A 21665-nucleotide genomic window follows, 5' to 3' on the forward strand; every position below is an offset into this window, starting at 1 on the left:
CAGCAACAATGAGGACACATCTACTTGTACATTTACTGATGACATAAGGTACCTTTTTTTAAACACACAATTACTCGCGATCCCATTTTCGGAGTATTACCCTGTTGGTTTGTTTTTAACAAAAATACTGGGATTGGGAATTTACCCCGGATACATGTGTTTAACGTAATCACTTCCGCACAAAAAAAAAAGGAAGATGAGAAAGCAGTTATCAGGGATTTCATTTCTCCAGAAACAAAAGGAACAGATTTATTTATAATGGTAAGGTGATAAAGTTCCCAACTGACTGTGGGGCAGATTTATTAAGCTCGGTGAAGTGATAAAGTGGAAGGTGATAAAGTACCAGCCAATCGGCTCCTAACTGTCATGTTACAGGCTGGGTTTGAAAAAATAAGAATTTTCTCACCGGTAATTCTATTTCTCGTAGTCCGTAGTGGATGCTGGGGACTCCGTAAGGACCATGGGGAATAGACGGCTTCGCAGGAGAATGGGCACATCTAAAGAAAGATTTAGGACTATCTGGTGTGCACTGGCTCCTCCCCCTATGACCCTCCTCCAAGCCTCAGTTAGGACACTGTGCCCGGAAGAGCTGACACAATAAGGAAGGATTTTGAATCCCGGGTAAGACTCATACCAGCCACACCAATCACACCGTATAACTCGTGATAGGAACCCCGGTTAACAGTATGATAACAACGGAGCCTCTGAACAGATTGCTCGCAACAACAACCCGATTTGTGTAACAATAACTATTTACAAGTATTGCAGACAATCCGCACTTGGGATGGGCGCCCAGCATCCACTACGGACTACGAGAAATAGAATTACCGGTGAGTAAATTCTTATTTTCTCTGACGTCCTAGTGGATGCTGGGGACTCCGTAAGGACCATGGGGATTATACCAAAGCTCCCAAACGGGCGGGAGAGTGCGGATGACTCTGCAACACAGAATGAGAGAACTCCAGGTCCTCCTCAGCCAGGGTATCAAATTTGTAGAATTTTGCAAACGTGTTTGCCCCTGACCAAGTAGCAGCTCGGCAAAGTTGTAAAGCCGAGACCCCTCGGACAGCCGCCCAAGATGAGCCCACCTTCCTTGTGGAATGGGCTTTTACAGATTTAGGCTGCGGTAGTCCCACCGCAGAATGCGCCAGCTGAATAGTGCTACAAATCCAGCGCGCGATAGTCTGCTTAGAAGCAGGAGCACCCAGTTTGTTGGGTGCATACAGGATAAACAGCGAGTCAGTTTTCCTGACTCCAGCCATCCTGGAAACATAAATTTTCAGGGCCCTGACTACGTCCAGTAACTTGGAATCCTCCAAGTTCCTCGTAGCCGCAGCCACCACAATAGGCTGGTTCAAGTGAAACGCTGATACCACCTTAGGGAGAAACTGAGGACGAGTCCTCAACTCTGCCCTATCCATATGGAAAATCAGATAAGGGCTTTTATATGACAAAGCCGCCAATTCTGACACACGCCTGGCCGAAGCCAGGGCCAACAGCATGACCACTTTCCACGTGAGATATTTCAAATCCACAGTCTTAAGTGGTTCAAACCAATGTGATTTCAGGAACTCCAAAACCACATTGAGATCTCAAGGTGCCACTGGGGGCACAAAAGGAGGCTGAATATGCAGAACTCCTTTGACAAAAGTCTGAACTTCAGGCAGTGAAGCCAGTTCTTTCTGGAAGAAAATCGACAGGGCCGAAATCTGGACCTTAATGGACCCCAATTTGAGGCCCAACGTCACTCCTGCTTGCAGGAAATGCAGGAATCGACCCAGTTGAAATTCCTCCGTTGGGGCCTTCCTGGCCTCACACCAAGCAACATATTTCCGCCAAATGCGGTGATAATGTTTTGCGGTGACATCCTTCCTGGCTTTGATCAGGGTAGGGATGACTTCCTCTGGAATGCCCTTTTCCTTCAGGATCCGGTGTTCAACCGCCATGCCGTCAAACGTAGCCGCGGTAAGTCTTGGAACAGACAGGGCCCCTGCTGCAGCAGGTCTTGTCTGAGCGGCAGAGGCCAAGGGTCCTCTGAAAGCATCTCTTGAAGTTCCGGGTACCAAGCTCTTCTTGGCCAGTCCGGAACCACGAGTATAGTTTTCACTCCTCGCCTTCGTATTATTCTCAGTACCTTGGGAATGAGAGGCAGAGGAGGAAACACATAAACCGACTGGTACACCCACGGTGTTACTAGAGCGTCCACAGCGATCGCCTGAGGGTCCTTTGACCTGGCGCAATATCTTTTTAGCTTTTTGTTGAGGCGGGACGCCATCATGTCCACCTGTGGTCTTTCCCAACGGTTTACCAGCATTTGGAAGACTTCTGGATGAAGTCCCCATTCTCCCGGGTGGAGGTCGTGCCTGCTGAGGAAGTCTGCTTCCCAGTTGTCCACTCCCGGAATGAACACTGCTGTCAGTGCTAACACATGATTTTCCGCCCATCGGAGAATCCTTGTGGCTTCTGCCATTGCCCTCCTGCTTCTTGTGCCGCCCTGTCTGTTTACATGGGCGACCGCCGTGATGTTGTCTGATTGGATCAGTACCGGTTGGTTCTGAAGCAGGGGCCTTGCTTGGCTTAGGGCATTGTAAATGGCCCTTAGCTCCAGAATATTTATGTGAAGCGAAATCTCCTGATTTGACCACAGTCCTTGGAAATTTCTTCCCTGTGTGACTGCACCCCAGCCCCGAAGGCTGGCATCCGTGGTCACCAGGACCCAGTCCTGGATTCCGAATCTGCGGCCCTCTAGTAGATGAGCCCTCTGCAGCCACCACAGCAGCGACACCCTGGTCCTTGCCGACAGGGTTATCCGCTGTTGCATCTGGAGATGGGACCCGGACCATTTGTCCAACAGGTCCCACTGGAAAGTCCTTGCGTGGAACCTTCCGAATGGAATTGCTTCATACGAAGCTACCATTTTTCCCAGGACTCGTGTGCATTGATGTACCGACACCTGTCCCGGTTTTAGGAGGTCTCTGACTAGAGATGACAACTCCTCGGCTTTTTCCACTGGAAGAAACACTTTTTTCTGGTCTGTGTCCAGAATCATTCCCAGGAACAGAAGACGTGTCGTCGGGACCAGCTGTGACTTTGGAATATTGAGAATCCAGCCGTGCTGTTGTAGCACTTCCCGAGAAAGTGCTACCCCCACTACCAACTGTTCCTTGGACCTCGCCTTTATCAGGAGATCGTCCAAATACGGGATAATTAAAACTCCCTTCTTGCGAAGGAGTATCATCATTTCGGCCATTACCTTGGTAAAGACCCTCGGTGCCGTGGATAACCCAAACGGCAGGGTCTGGAACTGATAGCGACAGTCCTGTACCACAAATCTGAGGTACTCCTGGTGAGGAGGGTAAATGGGGACACGCAGGTAGGCATCCTTAATGTCCAGAGAGACCATGTAATCCCCCTCGTCCAGGCTCGCAATAACCGCCCTGAGCGATTCCATCTTGAACTTGAACTTTCTGATATACGTGTTCAAGGATTTTAAATTTAAGATGGATCTCACCGAACCGTCCGGTTTCGGTACCACAAACATTGTGGAATAGTAACCCTTTCCTTGCTGAAGGAGGGGTACCTTGACAATCACTTGCTGTGAATACAGTTTTTGGATAGCCACCAACACTGTCTCCCTGGCAGAGGGAGTTGCTGGTAAGGCAGATTTTAGAAAACGGCGGGGGGGGGGGGGGACGTCTCGAATTCCAGCCTGTACCCCCGAGATACTACTTGAAGGATCCAGGGATCCCCCTGTGAGAGAGCCCACTGTGTGCTGAAATTTCTGAGACGGGCCCCCACCGTACCCGGGTCCGCCTGTGAAGCCCCAGCGTCATGCTGTGGACTTACCGGACGCACGGGAGGACTTTTGCTCTTGGGAACTGGCTGTATGCTGCAGCTTTTTCCCTCTACCTTTGCCTCTCGGCAGAAAGGATGCGCCTCGAGCCCTCTTGTGTTTATGGGGCCGAAAGGACTGTACTTGATAATACGGTGCTTTCTTTTGCTGTGGGGCAGCCTGTGGCAAAAATGTCGATTTCCCAGTCGTAGCTGTGGAAACGAGGTCTGAAAGACCATCCCCAAACAGTTCCACCCCCTTATAAGGCAAAACTTCCATGTGCCTTTTTGAATCGGCATCACCTGACCACTGCAGAGTCCATAACCCCATTCTGGCGGCAATGGACATTGCGCTTATTTTTGATGCCAGCCAGCAAATATCCCTCTGTGCATCGCGCATGTATAAGACAGCGTCTTTTAAATGCTCTACTGTCAGCAAAATATTGTCCCTATCCAGGGTATCAATATTATCCGACAGGAAATCTGACCACGCAGCAGCAGCACTGCACATCCATGCTGATGCAATCGATTGTCGCAATATAATGCCCGTGTGTGTATATATAGCTTTTAGGGTAGCCTCCTGCTTTCTATCAGCAGGATCCTTTAGGGCGGCCGTATCCTGAGACGGTAGTGCCACCTGTTTTGATAAACGTGTAAGCGCTTTATCTACCCTAGGGGATGTTTCCCAACGTGACCTATCCTCTGGCGGGAAAGGGTACGCTGCCAATAACCGTTTAGAAATTATCAATTTCTTATCGGGGGAAGTCCAGGCTTCCTCACACACCTCATTTAATTCCTCAGATGCAGGAAAAACTACTGGTAGTTTTTTCTCACCGAACATAATACCCTTTTTTGTGGTACCTGGGGTACTATCAGAAATGTGCAATACATTTTTCATTGCCTCAATCATGTAACGGGTGGCCTTATTGGAGGGTACACTAGTCTCATCGTCGTCGACACTGGAGTCGGTATCCGTGTCGACATCTGTGTCTGCCATCTGAGGTAGCGGGCGTTTTAAAGCCCCTGATGACATTTGAGACGCTGGAACAGTCACAAGCTGAGTTTCCATAAGTCCATCCACACAGGTGTCGACCCGTCAGGGGTTGACAACACATTTACAGGCATTTGCTCTGCCTCCACATCATTTTCCTCACCATACATGTCGACACAGCGGTACCGATACACAGCACACACACAGGGAATGCTCTGACAGAGGACAGGACCCCACAAAGCCCTTTGGGGAGACAGAGGGAGAGTATGCCAGCACACACCAGAGCGCTATATAACAGAGAGATATCACTATACAGAGTGTTTTCCCCTATAGCTGCTTGTAATAAATATAAATATATATATATATATATATATATATATATATATATATATATATATAAGATTTTACTTACCGATAAATCTATTTCTCGTAGTCCGTAGTGGATGCTGGGGACTCCGTCAGGACCATGGGGATTAGCGGCTCCGCAGGAGACAGGGCACAAAAATAAAGCTTTAGGATCAGGTGGTGTGCACTGGCTCCTCCCCCTATGACCCTCCTCCAAGCCTCAGTTAGGATACTGTGCCCGGACGAGCGTACACAATAAGGAAGGATTTTGAATCCCGGGTAAGACTCATACCAGCCACACCAATCACACCGTACAACTTGTGATCTGAACCCAGTTAACAGTATGACAACGTAGGAGCCTCTGAACAGACGGCTCACAACAATAACAACCCGATTTTTTTGTAACAATAACTATGTACAAGTATTGCAGACAATCCGCACTTGGGATGGGCGCCCAGCATCCACTACGGACTACGAGAAATAGATTTATCGGTAAGTAAAATCTTATTTTCTCTAACGTCCTAGTGGATGCTGGGGACTCCGTCGGGACCATGGGGATTATACCAAAGCTCCCAAACGGGCGGGAGAGTGCGGATGACTCTGCAGCACCGAATGAGAGAACTCTAGGTCCTCTTTAGCCAGGGTATCAAATTTGTAGAATTTTACAAACGTGTTCTCCCCCGACCACGTAGCTGCTCGGCAGAGTTGTAATGCCGAGACCCCTCGGGCAGCCGCCCAGGATGAGCCCACCTTCCTTGTGGAATGGGCCTTGACAGATTTAGGCTGTGGCAGGCCTGCCACAGAATGTGCAAGTTGAATTGTGCTACAGATCCAACGAGCAATCGTCTGCTTAGAAGCAGGAGCACCCAGCTTGTTGGGTGCATACAGTATAAACAGCGGGTCAGATTTTCTGACTCCAGCCGTCCTTGAAATATATATTTTCAATGCCCTGACAACGTCCAGCAACTTGGAATCCTCCAAATCGCCAGTAGCCGCAGGCACCACAATAGGCTGGTTCAGGTGAAACGCTGACACCACCTTAGGCAGAAAATGAGGACGCGTCCGCAGTTCTGCCCTGTCCGAATGGAAAATCAGATATGGGCTTTTATACGATAAAGCCGCCAATTCTGACACTCTCCTGGCTGAAGCCAGGGCTAGTAGCATGGTTGCTTTCCATGTAAGATATTTCAAATCCGCCGATTTGAGTGGCTCAAACCAATGGGATTTGAGAAAATCCAAAACTACATTAAGGTCCCACGGAGCCACTGGGGGCACAACCGGGGGCTGTATATGTAGTACTCCTTTTACAAAAGTCTGGACTTCAGGAACTGAAGCCAATTCTTTCTGGAAGAAAATCGACAGGGCCGAAAATTTAAACCTTAATGGACCCTAACTTGAGGCCCATAGACAATCCTGTTTGCAGGAAATGTAGGAATCGACCCAATTGAAATTCCTCCGTGGGGGCCTTCCTGGCCTCACACCACGCAACATATTTTCTCCAAATGCGGTGATAATGTTGTGCAGTCACCTCCTTCCTGGCTTTTACCAGTGTAGGAATGACCTCTTCCGGAATGCCTTTTTCCCTTAGAATTCGGCGTTCAACCGCCATGCCGTCAAACGCAGCCGCGGTAAGTCTTGGAATAGACACGGTCCCTGCTGAAGCAGGTCCCGTCTTAGAGGTAGAGGCCACGGATCTTCCGTGAGCATCTCCTGAAGTTCCGGGTACCAAGTTCTTCTTGGCCAATCCGGAGCCACGAGTATCGTTCTTACTCCCCTTTGCCGTATAATTCTCAGTACTTTTGGTATGAGAGGCAGAGGAGGAAACACATACACTGACTGGAACACCCACGGCGTTACCAGAGCATCCACAGCTATTGCCTGAGGGTCTCTTGACCTGGCGCAATACCTGTCCAGTTTTTTGTTGAGGCGAGACGCCATCATGTCCACCTTTGGTTTTTCCCAACGGTTCACAATCATGTGGAAGACTTCTGGATGAAGTCCCCACTCTCCCGGGTGTAGATCGTGTCTGCTGAGGAAGTCTGCTTCCCAGTTGTCCACTCCCGGAATGAACACTGCTGACAGTGCTATCACATGATCTTCCGCCCAGCGAAGAATCCTTGCAGCTTCTGCCATTGCTCTCCTGCTTCTTGTGCCGCCCTGTCTGTTTACGTGGGCGACTGCCGTGATGTTGTCCGACTGGATCAACACCGGCTGACCCTGAAGCAGGGGTTTTGCCAGGCTTAGAGCATTGTAAATCGCTCTTAGCTCCAGTATATTTATGTGAAGAGACATCTCCAGGTTTGACCATACTCCCTGGAAGTTTCTTCCCTGTGTGACCGCTCCCCAGCCTCTCAGACTGGCATCCGTGGTCACCAGGACCCAGTCCTGTATGCCGAATCTGCGGCCCTCTAACAGATGAGCACTCTGCAACCACCACAGAAGAGACACCCTTGTCCGTGCCGACAAGGTTATCCGCTGATGCATCTGCAGATGCGATCCGGACCATTTGTCCAGCAGATCCCACTGAAAAGTTCGTGCGTGGAATCTGCCGAATGGAATCGCTTCGTAAGAAGCCACCATCTTTCCCAGGACTCTTGTGCATTGATGCACAGACACTTTCCCTGGTTTTAGGAGGTTCCTGACAAGTTCGGATAACTCCTTGGCTTTCTCCTCCGGAAGAAACACCTTTTTCTGAACCGTGTCCAGAATCATTCACAGGAACAGCAGACGTGTCGTCGGGGTCAATTGAGATTTTGGAAAATTCAGAATCCACCCGTGCTGTTGCAGCACTATTTGGGTTAGTGCTACTACGTCCCCCAGCTGTTCCCTGGACCTTGCCCTTATCAGGAGATCGTCCAAGTAAGGGATAATTAATACGCCTTTTCTTCGCAGAAGAAACATCATTTCGGCCATTACCTTGGTAAAGACCCGAGGTGCCGTGGACAATCCAAACGGCAGCGTCTGAAACTGATAATGACAGTTTTGCACCACGAACCTGAGGTACCCTTGATGTGAAAGGCAAATTGGGACATGCAGGTAAGCATCCTTGATGTCCAGGGACACCATAAAGTCCCCTTCTTCCAGATTCGCTATCACTGCTCTGAGTGACTCCATCTTGAACTTGAATTTTTGTATGTACAGGTTCAAAGATTTCAGATTTAGAATAGGTCTTACCGAGCCGTCCGGCTTCGGTACCACAAATAGTGTGGAATAATACCCCTTTCCCTGTTGTAGGAGGGGTACCTTGACTATCACCTGCTGAGAATACAGCTTGTGAATGGCTTCCAATACCGTCGCCCTGTCTGAGGGAGACGTTGGCAGAGCAGACTTTAGGAACCGGCGAGGGGGAGACTTCTCGAATTCCAACCTGTAACCCTGAGATATTATCTGCAGGATCCAGGGGTCCACCTGTGAGCAAGCCCACTGCGCGCTGAAATTCTTGAGTCGACCCCCCACCGTTTCTGAGTCCGCTTGTAAAGCCCCAGCGTCATGCTGAGGGCTTTGCAGAACCCGCGAAGGGCTTCTGTTCCTGGGAAGGAGCTGCTTGCTGCCCTCTCTTACCCTTTCCTCTGCCTCGGGGCAGATATGACTGTCCTTTTGCCCGCTTGTTCTTATAGGACCGAAAGGACTGCGGCTGAAAAGACGGTGTCTTTTTCTGTTGGGAGGGGGTCTGAGGTAAAAAGGTGGATTTCCCGGCCGTTGCCGTGGCCACCAGATCCGATAGACCGACGCCAAATAATTCCTCCCCTTTATACGGCAAAACTTCCATATGCCGTTTGGAATCCGCATCACCTGACCACTGTCGGGTCCATAAACTTCTTCTGGCAGATATGGACATCGCACTTACTCTCGATGCCAGAGTGCAAATATCCCTCTGAGCATCTCGCATATAAAGAAAAGCATCCTTTAATTGCTCTAAAGTCTGTAAAATACTGTCCCTATCCAGGGTATCAATATTTTCAGTCAGGGAATCCGACCAGACCACCCCAGCACTGCACATCCAGGCTGAGGCGATGGCTGGTCGCAGTATAACACCAGTATGTGTGTATATACTTTTTAGGGTAGTTTCCAGCCTCCTATCAGCTGGATCCTTGAGGGCGGCCGTATCAGGAGACGGTAACGCCACTTGTTTTGATAAGCGTGTGAGCGCCTTATCCACCTTAGGGGGTGTTTCCCAGCGCGCCCTAACCTCTGGCGGGAAAGGGTAGAATGCCAATAACTTTTTTGAAATTAGCCCTTTTCGATCTGGGTTAACCCACGCTTCATCACATACATCATTCAATTCCTCTGATTCAGGAAAAACTACAGGTAGTTTTTTCACCCCCCACATAATACCCCTTTTTGTGGTACTTGTAGTATCAGAGATATGCAAAGCCTCCTTCATTGCCGTGATCATATAACGTGTGGCCCTACTGGAAAATACGTTTGTTTCTTCACCGTCGACACTAGATTCAGTGTCCGTGTCTGGGTCTGTATCGACCGACTGAGGTAAAGGGCGTTTTACAGCCCCTGACGGTGTCTGAGACGCCTGGGCAGGTACTAACTGGTTTGACGGCCGTCTCATGTCGTCAACTGATTTTTGTAATGTGCTGACATTATCACGTAATTCCATAAACAAAGCCATCCATTCCGGTGTCGACTCCCTAGGGGGTGACATCACCATTATCGGCAATTGCTCTGCCTCCACACCAACATCGTCCTCATACATGTCGACACACACGTACCGACACACAGCAGACACACAGGGAATGCTCTATTGAAGACAGGACCCCACTAGCCCTTTGGGGAGACAGAGGGAGAGTTTGCCAGCACACACCCAAGCGCTATAATATATATGGGAACAACCCTATATAAGTGTTGTATCCTTATAGCAGCTTAAATATAGTAATATCGCCAAAAAAAAGTGCCCCCCCTCTCTGTTTTACCCTGTTTCTGTAGTGCAGTGCAGGGGAGAGTCCTGGGAGCCTTCCTCACAGCGGAGCTGAGCAGGAAAATGGCGCTGTGTGCTGAGGAGAATAAGCCCCGCCCCCTATTTCGGCGGGCTCTTCTCCGGAGATTGTGAGATCTGGCAGGGGTTAAATACATCCATATAGCCTCAAGGGCTATATGTGATGTATTTTTAGCCATAAACAAGGTATTATACATTGCTGCCCAGGGCGCCCCCCCCGCGCCCTGCACCCTCCGTGACCGCTGTGTGAAGTGTGCTGACAACAATGGCGCACAGCTGCAGTGCTGTGCGCTACCTCAGGAAGACTGAAAAGTCTTCTGCCGCCTGCTTCTGGACCTCTTCCATCTTCGGCATCTGCAAGGGGGGTCGGCGGCGCGGCTCCGGGACGAACCCCAGGGTGAGACCTGTGTTCCGACTCCCTCTGGAGCTAATGGTGTCCAGTAGCCTAAGAAGCCAATCCATCCTGCACGCAGGTGAGTTCACTTCTCTCCCCTAAGTCCCTCGATGCAGTGAGCCTGTTGCCAGCAGGACTCACTGAAAATAAAAAACCTAAAAACTTTTTCTAAGCAGCTCTTTAGGAGAGCCACCTAGATTGCACCCTGCTCGGACGGGCACAAAAACCTAACTGAGGCTTGGAGGAGGGTCATAGGGGGAGGAGCCAGTGCACACCACCTGATCCTAAAGCTTTATTTTTGTGCCCTGTCTCCTGCGGAGCCGCTAATCCCCATGGTCCTGACGGAGTCCCCAGCATCCACTAGGACGTTAGAGAGATATATATATATATATAGCGCCTAAATTTAGTGCCCCCCCCTCTCTTTTTTACCCTTTCTGTAGTGCAGGACTGCAGGGGAGAGCCAGGGAGCGATCCTTCCAGCGGAGCTGTGAGGGAAAATGGCGCCAGTGTGCTGAGGGAGATGGCTCCGCCCCTTTTTCGGCAGGCTTTCTCCCGCTTTTTGTGTTATTCTGGCAGGGGTAATTTACACCTATATAGCCTCTGGGCTGTGTGGTGTGCATGAGGAGCAATGGCGCACAGCTGCAGTGCTGTGCGCTACCTTGGAGAAGACAGAAGTCTTCAGCCGCCGATTTACCGGACCTTCTTGCTTCTGGCTCTGTAAGGGGGACGGCGGCGCGGCTCCGGGAACGGACGACGAGGTTGGGTCCTGTGTGCGATCCCTCTGGAGCTAATGGTGTCCAGTAGCCTAAGAAGCCCAAGCTACCACCACTTAGGTAGGTTCGCTTCTTCTCCCCTTAGTCCCTCGCTGCAGTGAGCCGGTTGCCAGCAGGTCTCACTGTAAAATAAAAAAACCTAAACTATACTTTCTTTCAAGGAGCTCAGGAGAGCCCCTAGTGTGCATCCAGCTCGGCCGGGCACAGAAATCTAACTGAGGCTTGGAGGAGGGTCATAGGGGGAGGAGCCAGTGCACACCAGATAGTCCTAAATCTTTCTTTAGATGTGCACAGTCTCCTGCGGAGCCGTCTATTCCCCATGGTCCTTACAGAGTCCCCAGCATCCACTAGGACGTCAGAGAAAATAAGAATTTACTCACCGGTAATTCTATTTCTCGTAGTCCGTAGTGGATGCTGGGTACTCCGTAAGGACCATGGGGAATAGACGGGCTCCGCAGGAGACTGGGCACTCTAAAAGAAAGATTAGGTAATATCTGGTGTGCACTGGCTCCTCCCTCTATGCCCCTCCTCCAGACCTCAGTTAGGGAAACTGTGCCCGGAAGAGCTGACACTACAAGGAAAGGATTTGGAATCCCAGGTAAGACTCATACCAGCCACACCAATCACACCGTACAACTTGTGATAACTATACCCAGTTAAAAGTATGAACAACAAATGAGCCTCACTGAACAGATGGCTCATAACAATAACCCTTTAGTTAAGCAATAACTATATACAAGTATTGCAGACAATCCGCACTTGGGACGGGCTCCCAGCATCCACTACGGACTACGAGAAATAGAATTACCGGTGAGTAAATTCTTATTTTCTCTGACGTCCTAGTGGATGCTGGGTACTCCGTAAGGACCATGGGGATTATACCAAAGCTCCCAAACGGGCGGGAGAGTGCGGATGACTCTGCAGCACCGAATGAGCAAACTCAAGGTCCTCCTCAGCCAGGGTATCAAACTTGTAGAATTTTGCAAACGTGTTTGACCCCGACCAGGTAGCAGCTCGGCAAAGTTGTAATGCCGAGACCTCTTGGGCAGCCGCCCAAGAAGAGCCCCCTTCCTCGTGGAATGGGCTTTTACCGATTTAGGATGCGGCAGTCCAGCCGCAGAATGTGCAAGGTGAATCGTGCTACAGATCCAGCGAGCAATAGTCTGCTTAGAAGCAGGAGCACCCAGCTTGTCGGGTGCATGCAGGATAAACATCGAGTCAGTATTTCTGACTCTAGCCGTCCTGGAAACATAGATTTTCAGGGCCCGGACTACATCCAGCAACTTGGAGGCTTCCAAGTCCCGAGTAGCCGCAGGCACCACAATAGGTTGGTTCAATGAAACGCTGATACCACCTTAGGGAGAAATTGGGGACGAATCCTCAATTCTGCCCTGTTCCTATGGAAGATCAGATAAGGGCTTTCACACGACAAAACCGCCAATTCTGACACACGCCTAGCCGAAGCCAAGGCCAAATATATAATATATATATATAATATATATATATATATATATATATATATATATATATATATATATATATATATATATATATATATATATATATATATATATATATATATATATATATATATATATATATAAAACCACTTTCCACGTGAGATACTTCAACTCCACGTTCTGAAATGGCTCAAAACTATGTGATTTTAGGAAATCCAACACTACGTTGAGATTCCAAGGTGCCACTGGAGGCACAAAAAGGGGCTGAATATACAGCACTCCCTTAACAACGTCTGAACTTCAGGCAGCGTCTCTCCTAGCCTTTAACAGCGTAGGAACCACTTCATCTGGAACGCGCTTTTCCGTTAGGATCCGGCGTTCAACCGCCAAGCCTTCAAACGCAGCCGCGGTAAGTCTTGGAACAGACAGGGCCCCTGCAGTAACAGGTCCTGTCTGAGAGACAGAGGCCATGGGTCCTCATTAATTGTAGTTCTGGGTACCAAGTTCTTCTTGGCCAATCCGGAACTACTAGTATAGTTCTTACTCCTCTATTACTTACTATCCTCAGTACCTTGGGTATGAGAGGAAGAGGAGGGAACACATAAACCGACTGGTACACCCACGGTGTCACTAGTGCGTCCACAGCTATCGCCTGAGGGTCTCTTGACCTGGCGCAATACTTTTTTAGCTTTTTGTTGAGGCGGGACGCCATCATGTCCACCTGTGGCCGTTCCCAACGGTTCACAATCTGCGTGAAGACTTCCGGATGAAGTCCCCACTCTCTCGGGTGGAGGTCGTGCCTGCTGAGGAAGTCTGCTTCCTAGTTTTCCACACCCGGAATGAACACTGCTGACAGTGTTAGCATGTGATACTCCGCCCATCGGAGAATCCTTGTGGCTTCTGCCAACGCCATCCTGCTTCTTGTGCCGCCTTGTCGGTTTACATGGGCGACAGCCGTGATGTTGTCTGACTGAGTCAGCACCGGCTGGTTTTGAAGCAGGGGTTCTGCTTGCCTTACGGCATTGTAAATGGCCCTTAGGTCCAGAATATTTATGTGTAGGGAAGTCTCCTGACTCGACCATTGTCCTTGGAAGTTTCTTCCCTGAGTGACTGCTCCCCAACCTCGGAGGCTTGCATCCGTGGTCACCAGGACCCAGTCCTGTATGCCGAATCTGCGGCCCTCGAGTAGATGAGCACTCTGCAGCCACCACAGCAGGGACACCCTGGCCCTCGGGGACAGGGCGATCAGCCGATGCATTTGAAGATGCGATCCTCACTTGTCTAACAGGTCCCACTGAAAATCCCTTGCATGGAACCTGCCGAAGGGAATTGCTTAGAAAGAAGCTACCATCTTTTCCAGGATTCGCGTGCAATGATGCACCGACACCTGTTTTGGTTGCAGGAGGTCTCTGACCAGAGATGACAACTCCTTGGCCTTCTCCTCCGGGAGAAACACCTTCTACTGTTCTGTGTCCAGAAACATGCCCAATATCAGCAGACGCGTCGTATGAACCAGCTGCGACTTTGGGATATTCAGAATCCAGCCGTGCTGTTGTAGCACTTCCTGAGATAGTGCTACTCCGATCAACGACTGCTCCTTGGACCTCGCCTTTATAAGGAGATCGTCCAAGTACGGGATAATTATAACTCCCTTCTATCGAAGGAGTATCATTATTTTGGCCATTACCTTGGAACACACCCTCGGTGCCGTGGACAGACCGAACGGCAACGTCTGGAATTGGTAATGGCAGTTCTGTACCACAACCTTGAGGTACTCCTGGTGAGGTGGGTAAATGGGGACATATAGGTAAGCATCCATGATGTCCAGTGATACCATGTAATCCCCCTCTTCCAGGCTTGCAATAACCGCCCTGAGCGATTCCATTTTGAACTTCCTTATATAAGTGTTCAAGGATTTCAATTTTAGAATGGGTCTCACCGAGCCGTCTGGTTTCGGTACCACAACATTGTGGAATAGTAACCCCGTCCCTGTTGAAGGAGGGGAACTTTTATTATCACCTGCTGGAGGTACAGCTTGTGAATTGCCGCCAGTACTACCTCCCTGTCCTGGGGAGTAGCTGGCAAGGCTGATTTGAGGTAACGGCGAGGGGGAGACGCCTCGAATTCCAGCTTGTATCCCTGAGATACCACTTGTAGAACCCAGAGATCCACCTGTGAGCGAACCCACTGGTCGCTGAAGTTCCGGAGACGCGCCCCCACCGCTCCTGGCTCCGTCTGTGGAGCCCCAGCGTCATGCGGTGGACTTAGTAGAAGCAGGGGAGGATTTTTGTTCCTGTGAACTGGCTGTCTGGTGCAGTTTTTTTTTTTTTTTTTTTTCTCTCCCCTGCCTCTGGGCAGAAAGGAAGCACCTTTGATCCGCTTGCTTTTCTGAGGCCGAAAGGACTGTACCTGATAGTATGGTGCTTTCTTAGGTTGTGAGGGAGCCTGAGGTAAAAATGTCGATTTCCCAGCTGTTGCTGTGGATACGAGGTCCGAGAGACCATCCCCAAACAAATCCTCACCCTTATAAGGCAAAACCTCCATGTGCCTTTTAGAATCAGCATCACCTGTCCACTGCCGGGTCCATAATACCCTCCTGGCAGAAATGGACATTGCATTAATTCTAGATGGCAGCCGGCAAATATCTCTCTGTGCATCCCTCATATATAAGACGACGTCTTTAATATGCTCTATGGTTAGCAAAATCGTATCCCTGTCGAGGGTATCAATATTATCTGACAGGGTATCAGACCACGCTGCAGCAGCACTACACATCCATGCTGAAGCAATTGCAGGTCTCAGTATAGTACCTGAGTGTGTATATACAGACTTCAGGATAGCCTCCTGCTTTCTATCAGCAGGCTCCTTCAAGGCGGCCGTATCCTGAGACGGCAGTGCCACCTTTTTTGACAAGCGAGTGAGCGCCTTATCCACCCTAGGAGATATCTCCCAACGTGACCTATCCTCTGGCGGGAAAGGGTATGCCATCAGTAACTTTTTAGAAATTACCAGTCTCTTATCGGGGGAACCCCACGCTTCTTCACACACTTCATTCAACTCATCTGATGGGGGAAAAAAACACTTGCTGCTTTTCTCCCCAAACATAATACCCTTTTTAGTGGTACCTGGGTTAATGTCAGAAATGTGTAACATATTTTTCATTGCCGTAATCATGCAACGGATGCCCCTTGTGGATTGTGTATATGTCTCATCCTCGTCGACACTGGAGTCAGACTCCGTGTCGACATCTGTATCTGCCATCTGAGGTAGCGGGCGTTTGTGAGCCCCTGATGTCTTTGAGACGCCTGGGCAGGCACGGACTGAGAAGCCGGCTGTCACGTCATCCATTTATGTAAGGAGTTGACACGGTCGGTTAATACCGTCCACATATCCATCCACTCTGGTGTCGACCCCGCAGGGGGTGACATCACGTTTATCGGCACCTGCTCCGCCTCCACATAAGCCTCCTCATCAAACATGTCGACACAGCCGTACCGACACACCGCACACACACAGGGAATGCTCTGACTGAGGACAGGACCCCACAAAGTCCTTTGGGGAGACAGAGAGAGAGTATGCCAGCACACACCACAGCGCTATATAATTAGGGATTTACACTATTACAGAAAGTGATTTTTCCCTATAGCTGCTTAACATGTAAAGTTTGCGCCTAAATTTAGTGCCCCCCCTCTCTTTTTAACCCTTTGAGCCTGGAAACTGCAGGGGAGAGCCTGGGGAGCTGTCTTCCAGCGGAACTGTGAAGAGAAAATGGCGCCAGTGTGCTGAGGGAGATAGCCCCGCCCCCTTATCGGCGGGCTTATCCCGCTCTTTTATTAATATTATGGCAGGGGATTTTTACACATATATAGTTTATTAGACTATATTATGTGTTTTTTTGCCATGTTAAGGTACTCTAATTGCAGCCCAGGGCGCCCCCCCCAGCGCCCTGCACCCATCAGTGACCGGAGTATGTGGTGTGCATGGGGAGCAATGGTGCACAGCTGCAGTGCTGTGCGCTACCTTAATGAAGACCGGAGTCTTCAGCCGCCGATTTTCTCCTCGGAATCTTCCATCTTCTGGCTCTGCAAGGGGGACGGCGGCGCGTCTCCGGGACCGGACGACCGAGGCTGGGCCTGTGTTCGATCCCTCTGGAGCTAATGGTGTCCAGTAGCCTAGAAGCCCAAGCTAGCTGCAAACAGGTAGGTTCGCTTCTCTCCCCTAAGTCCCTCGTAGCAGTGAGTCTGTTGCCAGCAGATCTCACTGAAAATAAAAAACCTAATAAATACTTTCTTTACTAGAAGCTCAGGAGTGCCCCTAGTGTGCAACCAGCTCGAGCCGGGCACAGATTCTAACTGAGGTCTGGAGGAGGGGTATAGAGGGAGGAGCCAGTGCACACCAGATAGTACCTAATCTTTCTTTTAGAGTGCCCAGTCTCCTGCGGAGCCCGTCTATTCCCCATGGTCCTTACGGAGTACCCAGCATCCACTAGGACATCAGAGAAATGTCAGTTAGGAGCTGACTGGCTGGTGCGTTATCACCTTCCACATTTTCACTTCACCAGGCTTAATACATCTGCCCCTCAGAAACCACCTTTCTGGCTTCAGCGAAGCCTTCCAGGCATTAGAGTCCCTGCTCGCAGTGCAGTAGAAAGTATTGTGCACAGACTACCCATTGCGCATACGCATGACACAGCAGCCCATTGCTGGCAGCGAATGACTATAAGCAGAAGAGCGGAGGATGCAGTTGCTGGACCTCACCAAAGAGGCAAGCAATGTTAAATACCAAAGGCATATTCACTAGTATCACTGGGACACTAAACAAAACATACCACTGTTAATAATCGGTTTGTTATTAAATGGGGCCCCTAGTGTGCTGACAATGCTGTTTTAATTTGTGTTCACATAACTGTTTGACACCACATACTGTATCACTGGCACTGTGGGTCATTTCTCTCCCAGCTCTTCATGCATAACTACATAGCCACTTCTATCAGTGGCCTTGTATATAAATGTAAGCCACAGGTATACACAGGGGATACAAGTACTCTAGCAGTGCATGACCCACATGCATCTATATAAGTACACTGCTTGTGAATAAGATCTACTGAGAATCCATGTATTGGGTTGGATTTGCAAAGGATGTAACTAGAGGAAGTATGCATACACATATATGATGGGATTGTCACTACGCATCCCTCACGCTGGCCCCTGCCTGCAGGAAGTGTGGCCCTATAGTGCATGTCAGCCCCGCCCCCGCCAATACTATGGATGGGCGCTCTCACCTGCACGCTGCCCGGGCTCAGGCGAAACACCTCTATGTAGTTATGCCGGCTCCAGTCCTGCGAGTCCTTCAACTCGGGCCGAGCGCTCCGCTTCGCCTCCTTTATTCGCTTCTTACTCTTGTGGTTCATCCCCACCATCTGCGGGCGATGTCACCCTCTATTCCGGTCACCGATCAACCCGGCGGGCGCGCTCCAGACACCTCGCGTGCCGCCCACATGCCCCTACGCCCTGTTCCTATTGGCTGAGAACGACCAGGAAGTCAGGCGCCATACAGCACGCTTTGTCTGTGTTACGTAGCCATCATGAGTGGGGCAGGAAGGAGCTGTGACGTCTGATTGGCTCTAAACACCATGGAGTAGGAATAGCATCTAGCTTCTTATTAACTCAATGTTTTTCGAATGTTTGATTCGGTACACATAACCTGACGCCACAATTCTCCTGACAGTGTAGCCAGTGACGATAAATAACTTGGTAAATCCTCTACCAAGATGGCCGTCAGGTTCCGCCGCAGCCGGTTGCGTCCTTAAAGTGCGACAGTATGGCGTCCCACGTGTAACAGACTTGTCTCTGGTGATGGGTGTAGATGAACGGACAAGGAGAGCCTCGGATCGTGGTCCGGGAGTATGTCTTCAAGCAGGAAGAGAGGGATGAGGACAGCGAGGAGCCCGGGGGCCTCACGCTTCTTATCCCCGAGGTGCCCTGCCATGTTTTCATATTGGGCACGTATTGCCACACGGGGCGCCATGGCTTACGTGCTGAGCTGCAGAAAGAGCGTTAATCCCAGTGTTTGCTGGGGACCAGGCTGGCTTGTTACCCTCATGGCTCAAAGATTGCTTTCTAGAGAAAAGGTGTTTAATCCTGCACAGGCCTCAATAAAGCGTAGTATACATACTGTTAGAACCAAAAGGCAGTTATCTAAATAGAATTGCTGCGATTAGGCTGTAGGTTGGTCTTTTTTTCTTTCTTACAATTACACATCGTAGAATACTGTGTATACTGTGAATTTGACATTTTTATCAGGTTCCCCACCAGAGGGTAGCATCACAACCCCACCAGAGATCTAAGAGGTCAATTTACGGGGAAAACCAGAAATTTATCTTAGGTCCTAGAGGATACTGGGGTCCACATTAGTACCATGGGGTGTAGATGGGTCCACTAGGAGCCATGGGCACTTTAAGAAATCAATAGTGTGCACTGGCTCCTCCCTCTATGCCCCTCCTACCAGACTCAGTTTAGAAAATGTGCCCGGGGGTGCCGGTCACGCTTGGGAAGCTCCTGAAGAGTTTTCTGCATTTATTTTCTGTTTTATTATTTTCAGGCAGGTCTGGCTGGCACCAGACTGCCTGCTTCGTGGGACTTGGGGGGGAACGGCCCAACCTCCCTAGGATTAATGGTCCCGTTCCCCACTGACAGGACAATGAGCTCCTGAGGGTCCTATTCGCAAGCCCCACCACGGCGAGCGTATAGATCCGCAGCACGCCGCCACCCCTAACAGAGCCAGAAGAGTGGTGAGTAGGTGGCCGACGTCACGGTTAGCGGGTTGCTGGCTGTGATGGCGGCATGAGGGTAGGAGCGCAGCGCTGCACTCCAGGCTTCAGGTACACTGTAGTGTCCGCTGTGAGGGGCGGCTGGAGCCACATGTATTACCCGCAAAACTGGCACTATTACAGGGGTTCTGATCCCCTGCAAACATGCTTCCACACCTCAGCCAGTATAAAGACTGGGAAGACCACACACCATTACGGGGGCGGGGCCTTCACTATGAGCGGATCTAGCAGCTCACCAGTACCATTTTCCCTCTGCAGCTTTACACAGGCAGCCTGTCAGGGAAGCGCAGCTCCTCCACACAGACTCCAAAGCACCTCAGCGGTACCAGGGGGTCATAGCAAAGGGGTGGGGCAATAATTTGGTGTACTAAGCCCTATTAAGGGTACAATGGGGGTAATGTATTAAAAACGTCCTTACGGACGTTATGTGTCCAGGGGCGTATCACCACATTATCGTGGTGATACGCCCGCAGCCGCCGCCACAATGTATGATCAAGGCCCCCGCTGATGTGTAAGTGCGTTATCCTACCTGTCCTGCGGTAGCGCAGCTTCCACATCGGCTCGGCACGGAATCTGTGCGCATGCGCCCTTCTCCCTTCCTGTGTGCACCGCCGGAGGCCCCCGACGCATGCGCAGTAGAGCTGTGTGGACCAGCAGAAGAATGTCCACGTTAAATAAAGTTTATTAAAAAAAAAAAAGCCCTGCACATTTTGACCACATCGCCTGCCTGGGGGAGGCGTTCTGGACCGGCGGCTTGAAGAGACGAAAAGGGACAGCAGAGGCAAACATACATTGCCTCTGCTCTTCGTCTCCCGTTCACTACAGCGGGGTAGCGGTAAGTGGCGGGGGCGCGCAGCGGCCAGGCCATACGGCGTTAACACGCCGTTCATACATTAGGAGGAAGCGCTAAATGCAGGCTTAAGGTGCGCTGTGGTCAGCGGAAACCACAGCGCACTTTCATACATCTGCCCCTTAGTTTGCGACCCAGCTAAGTTTAAACTTTAGCTATAGGGGCTCGGTGTGGTTGGCTCCACTGTACTCTGTCTCCCTAGAAGGGCTCTGTGTGGGTTAACTGTGCTTTAACCTTTTTCTTAGTGTGTGTGTGTGTGTGTGTGTGTGTGTGTGTGTGTGTGTTTCTTTCACATTTATCATGTCAAAGGAGTGTGTATCATGCACAGCAGAGTGTTTTTCTCAATCAGGGGGATCACTACAGTGTACTCAGGATAGTACACATTCTCAAGCTAGTGGATCTGCACCTGTATGGTTAGTCATTAAAAGGGCTAATTTCAAATATTTCAAATAAATTGTCCCAAAATGAAAAGGAGACGCAATATTTAAGGCAGTCTGTAGATGACCTCATGAATAGGGATTCAGTGGTCATCCCGGCGTCTGAGACCCCTGCTATTTGTCCATAGAAACGTACTCTGGCCCAAATCATGCAGGCTGATACCGACGATGATGTATCAGACCCAGAGGAGGGGGGGGGGGGGGTCTTGGTAGGGGGGATGCAGCTTTAGCACAGGGACTACAGGCCCTGATTGAAGCTATAAGAGATGTATTACACATTCCTGACGATGTCAGAGGACGAGGAGGAATCCTTTTTTTATGTGAAAAAGAAATCCTCTGCTACTTTTGCTGCTTCTTAGGAATTAAATTCTCTTTTTGAAGCAACTTGGGTTATTCCTGACAGGAAGTTTCAGATTCTAAAACGGTTACTCACATCTTTCCTGTTCCCTAGAGATGATAGGAAAAAATAGGAAAACCCACTGATAGGGAACGCTTCGGTTTCCAGGCTGTCTTGTAAGATAGTTTTATCTGTTCCTGGGGCTGCTTCGTTGAAGGATGCTGCAGACCGCACAGATTGAGACCACTCTCAAATCTCTGTACACAGCTGTGGGGGTGGCCCAAAGACCCACTATAGCTTGTGCATGGATCACTAGGGCCATTGCAAAATGGTCAGGTAATCTACTTGACGGGTTAGATTCCTTATCCAGCGGGGAGATTATTTTACTCCTACAGCATATACAGGATTCTGCTAAGTTTATGTTGGAGGCCATAAAGGAGATTGGATTGCTCAACGCACCACTGCCATGG

The 21665-nt window shown here is 49.9% G+C and overlaps 2 protein-coding genes across 4 annotated transcripts in view; one reads left to right on the forward strand and one right to left on the reverse strand.

The window, feature by feature from the left end:
* The window catches only part of JMJD6 (jumonji domain containing 6, arginine demethylase and lysine hydroxylase), a 59238-nt gene extending 40925 nt beyond the window's left edge, over positions 1-18313 (reverse strand). The window contains exon 1 of the mRNA XM_063960433.1: positions 18024-18313. Within this exon, the coding sequence (XP_063816503.1) occupies positions 18024-18161 (138 nt within the window). The 5' untranslated portion in view covers positions 18162-18313. The remainder of the gene's footprint in view (positions 1-18023) is intronic.
* A 212-nt stretch (positions 18314-18525) lies between these two features.
* The window catches only part of METTL23 (methyltransferase 23, arginine), a 61217-nt gene continuing 58077 nt past the window's right edge, over positions 18526-21665 (forward strand). Inside the window, exon 1 of one of the 3 annotated variants that reach the window (XM_063960436.1) lies at positions 18526-18718. In XM_063960436.1, the coding sequence (XP_063816506.1) occupies positions 18608-18718 (111 nt within the window). In that variant the 5' untranslated portion in view covers positions 18526-18607. Of the gene's footprint in view, positions 18873-21665 lie in introns of all 3 variants that reach the window. The other 2 variants (XM_063960434.1, XM_063960435.1) reach the window with 2 other exon arrangements.

This window comes from Pseudophryne corroboree, chromosome 3 (assembly GCF_028390025.1).
Source record: "Pseudophryne corroboree isolate aPseCor3 chromosome 3, aPseCor3.hap2, whole genome shotgun sequence".
Classification (NCBI taxonomy): Eukaryota; Metazoa; Chordata; class Amphibia; order Anura; family Myobatrachidae; genus Pseudophryne; species Pseudophryne corroboree.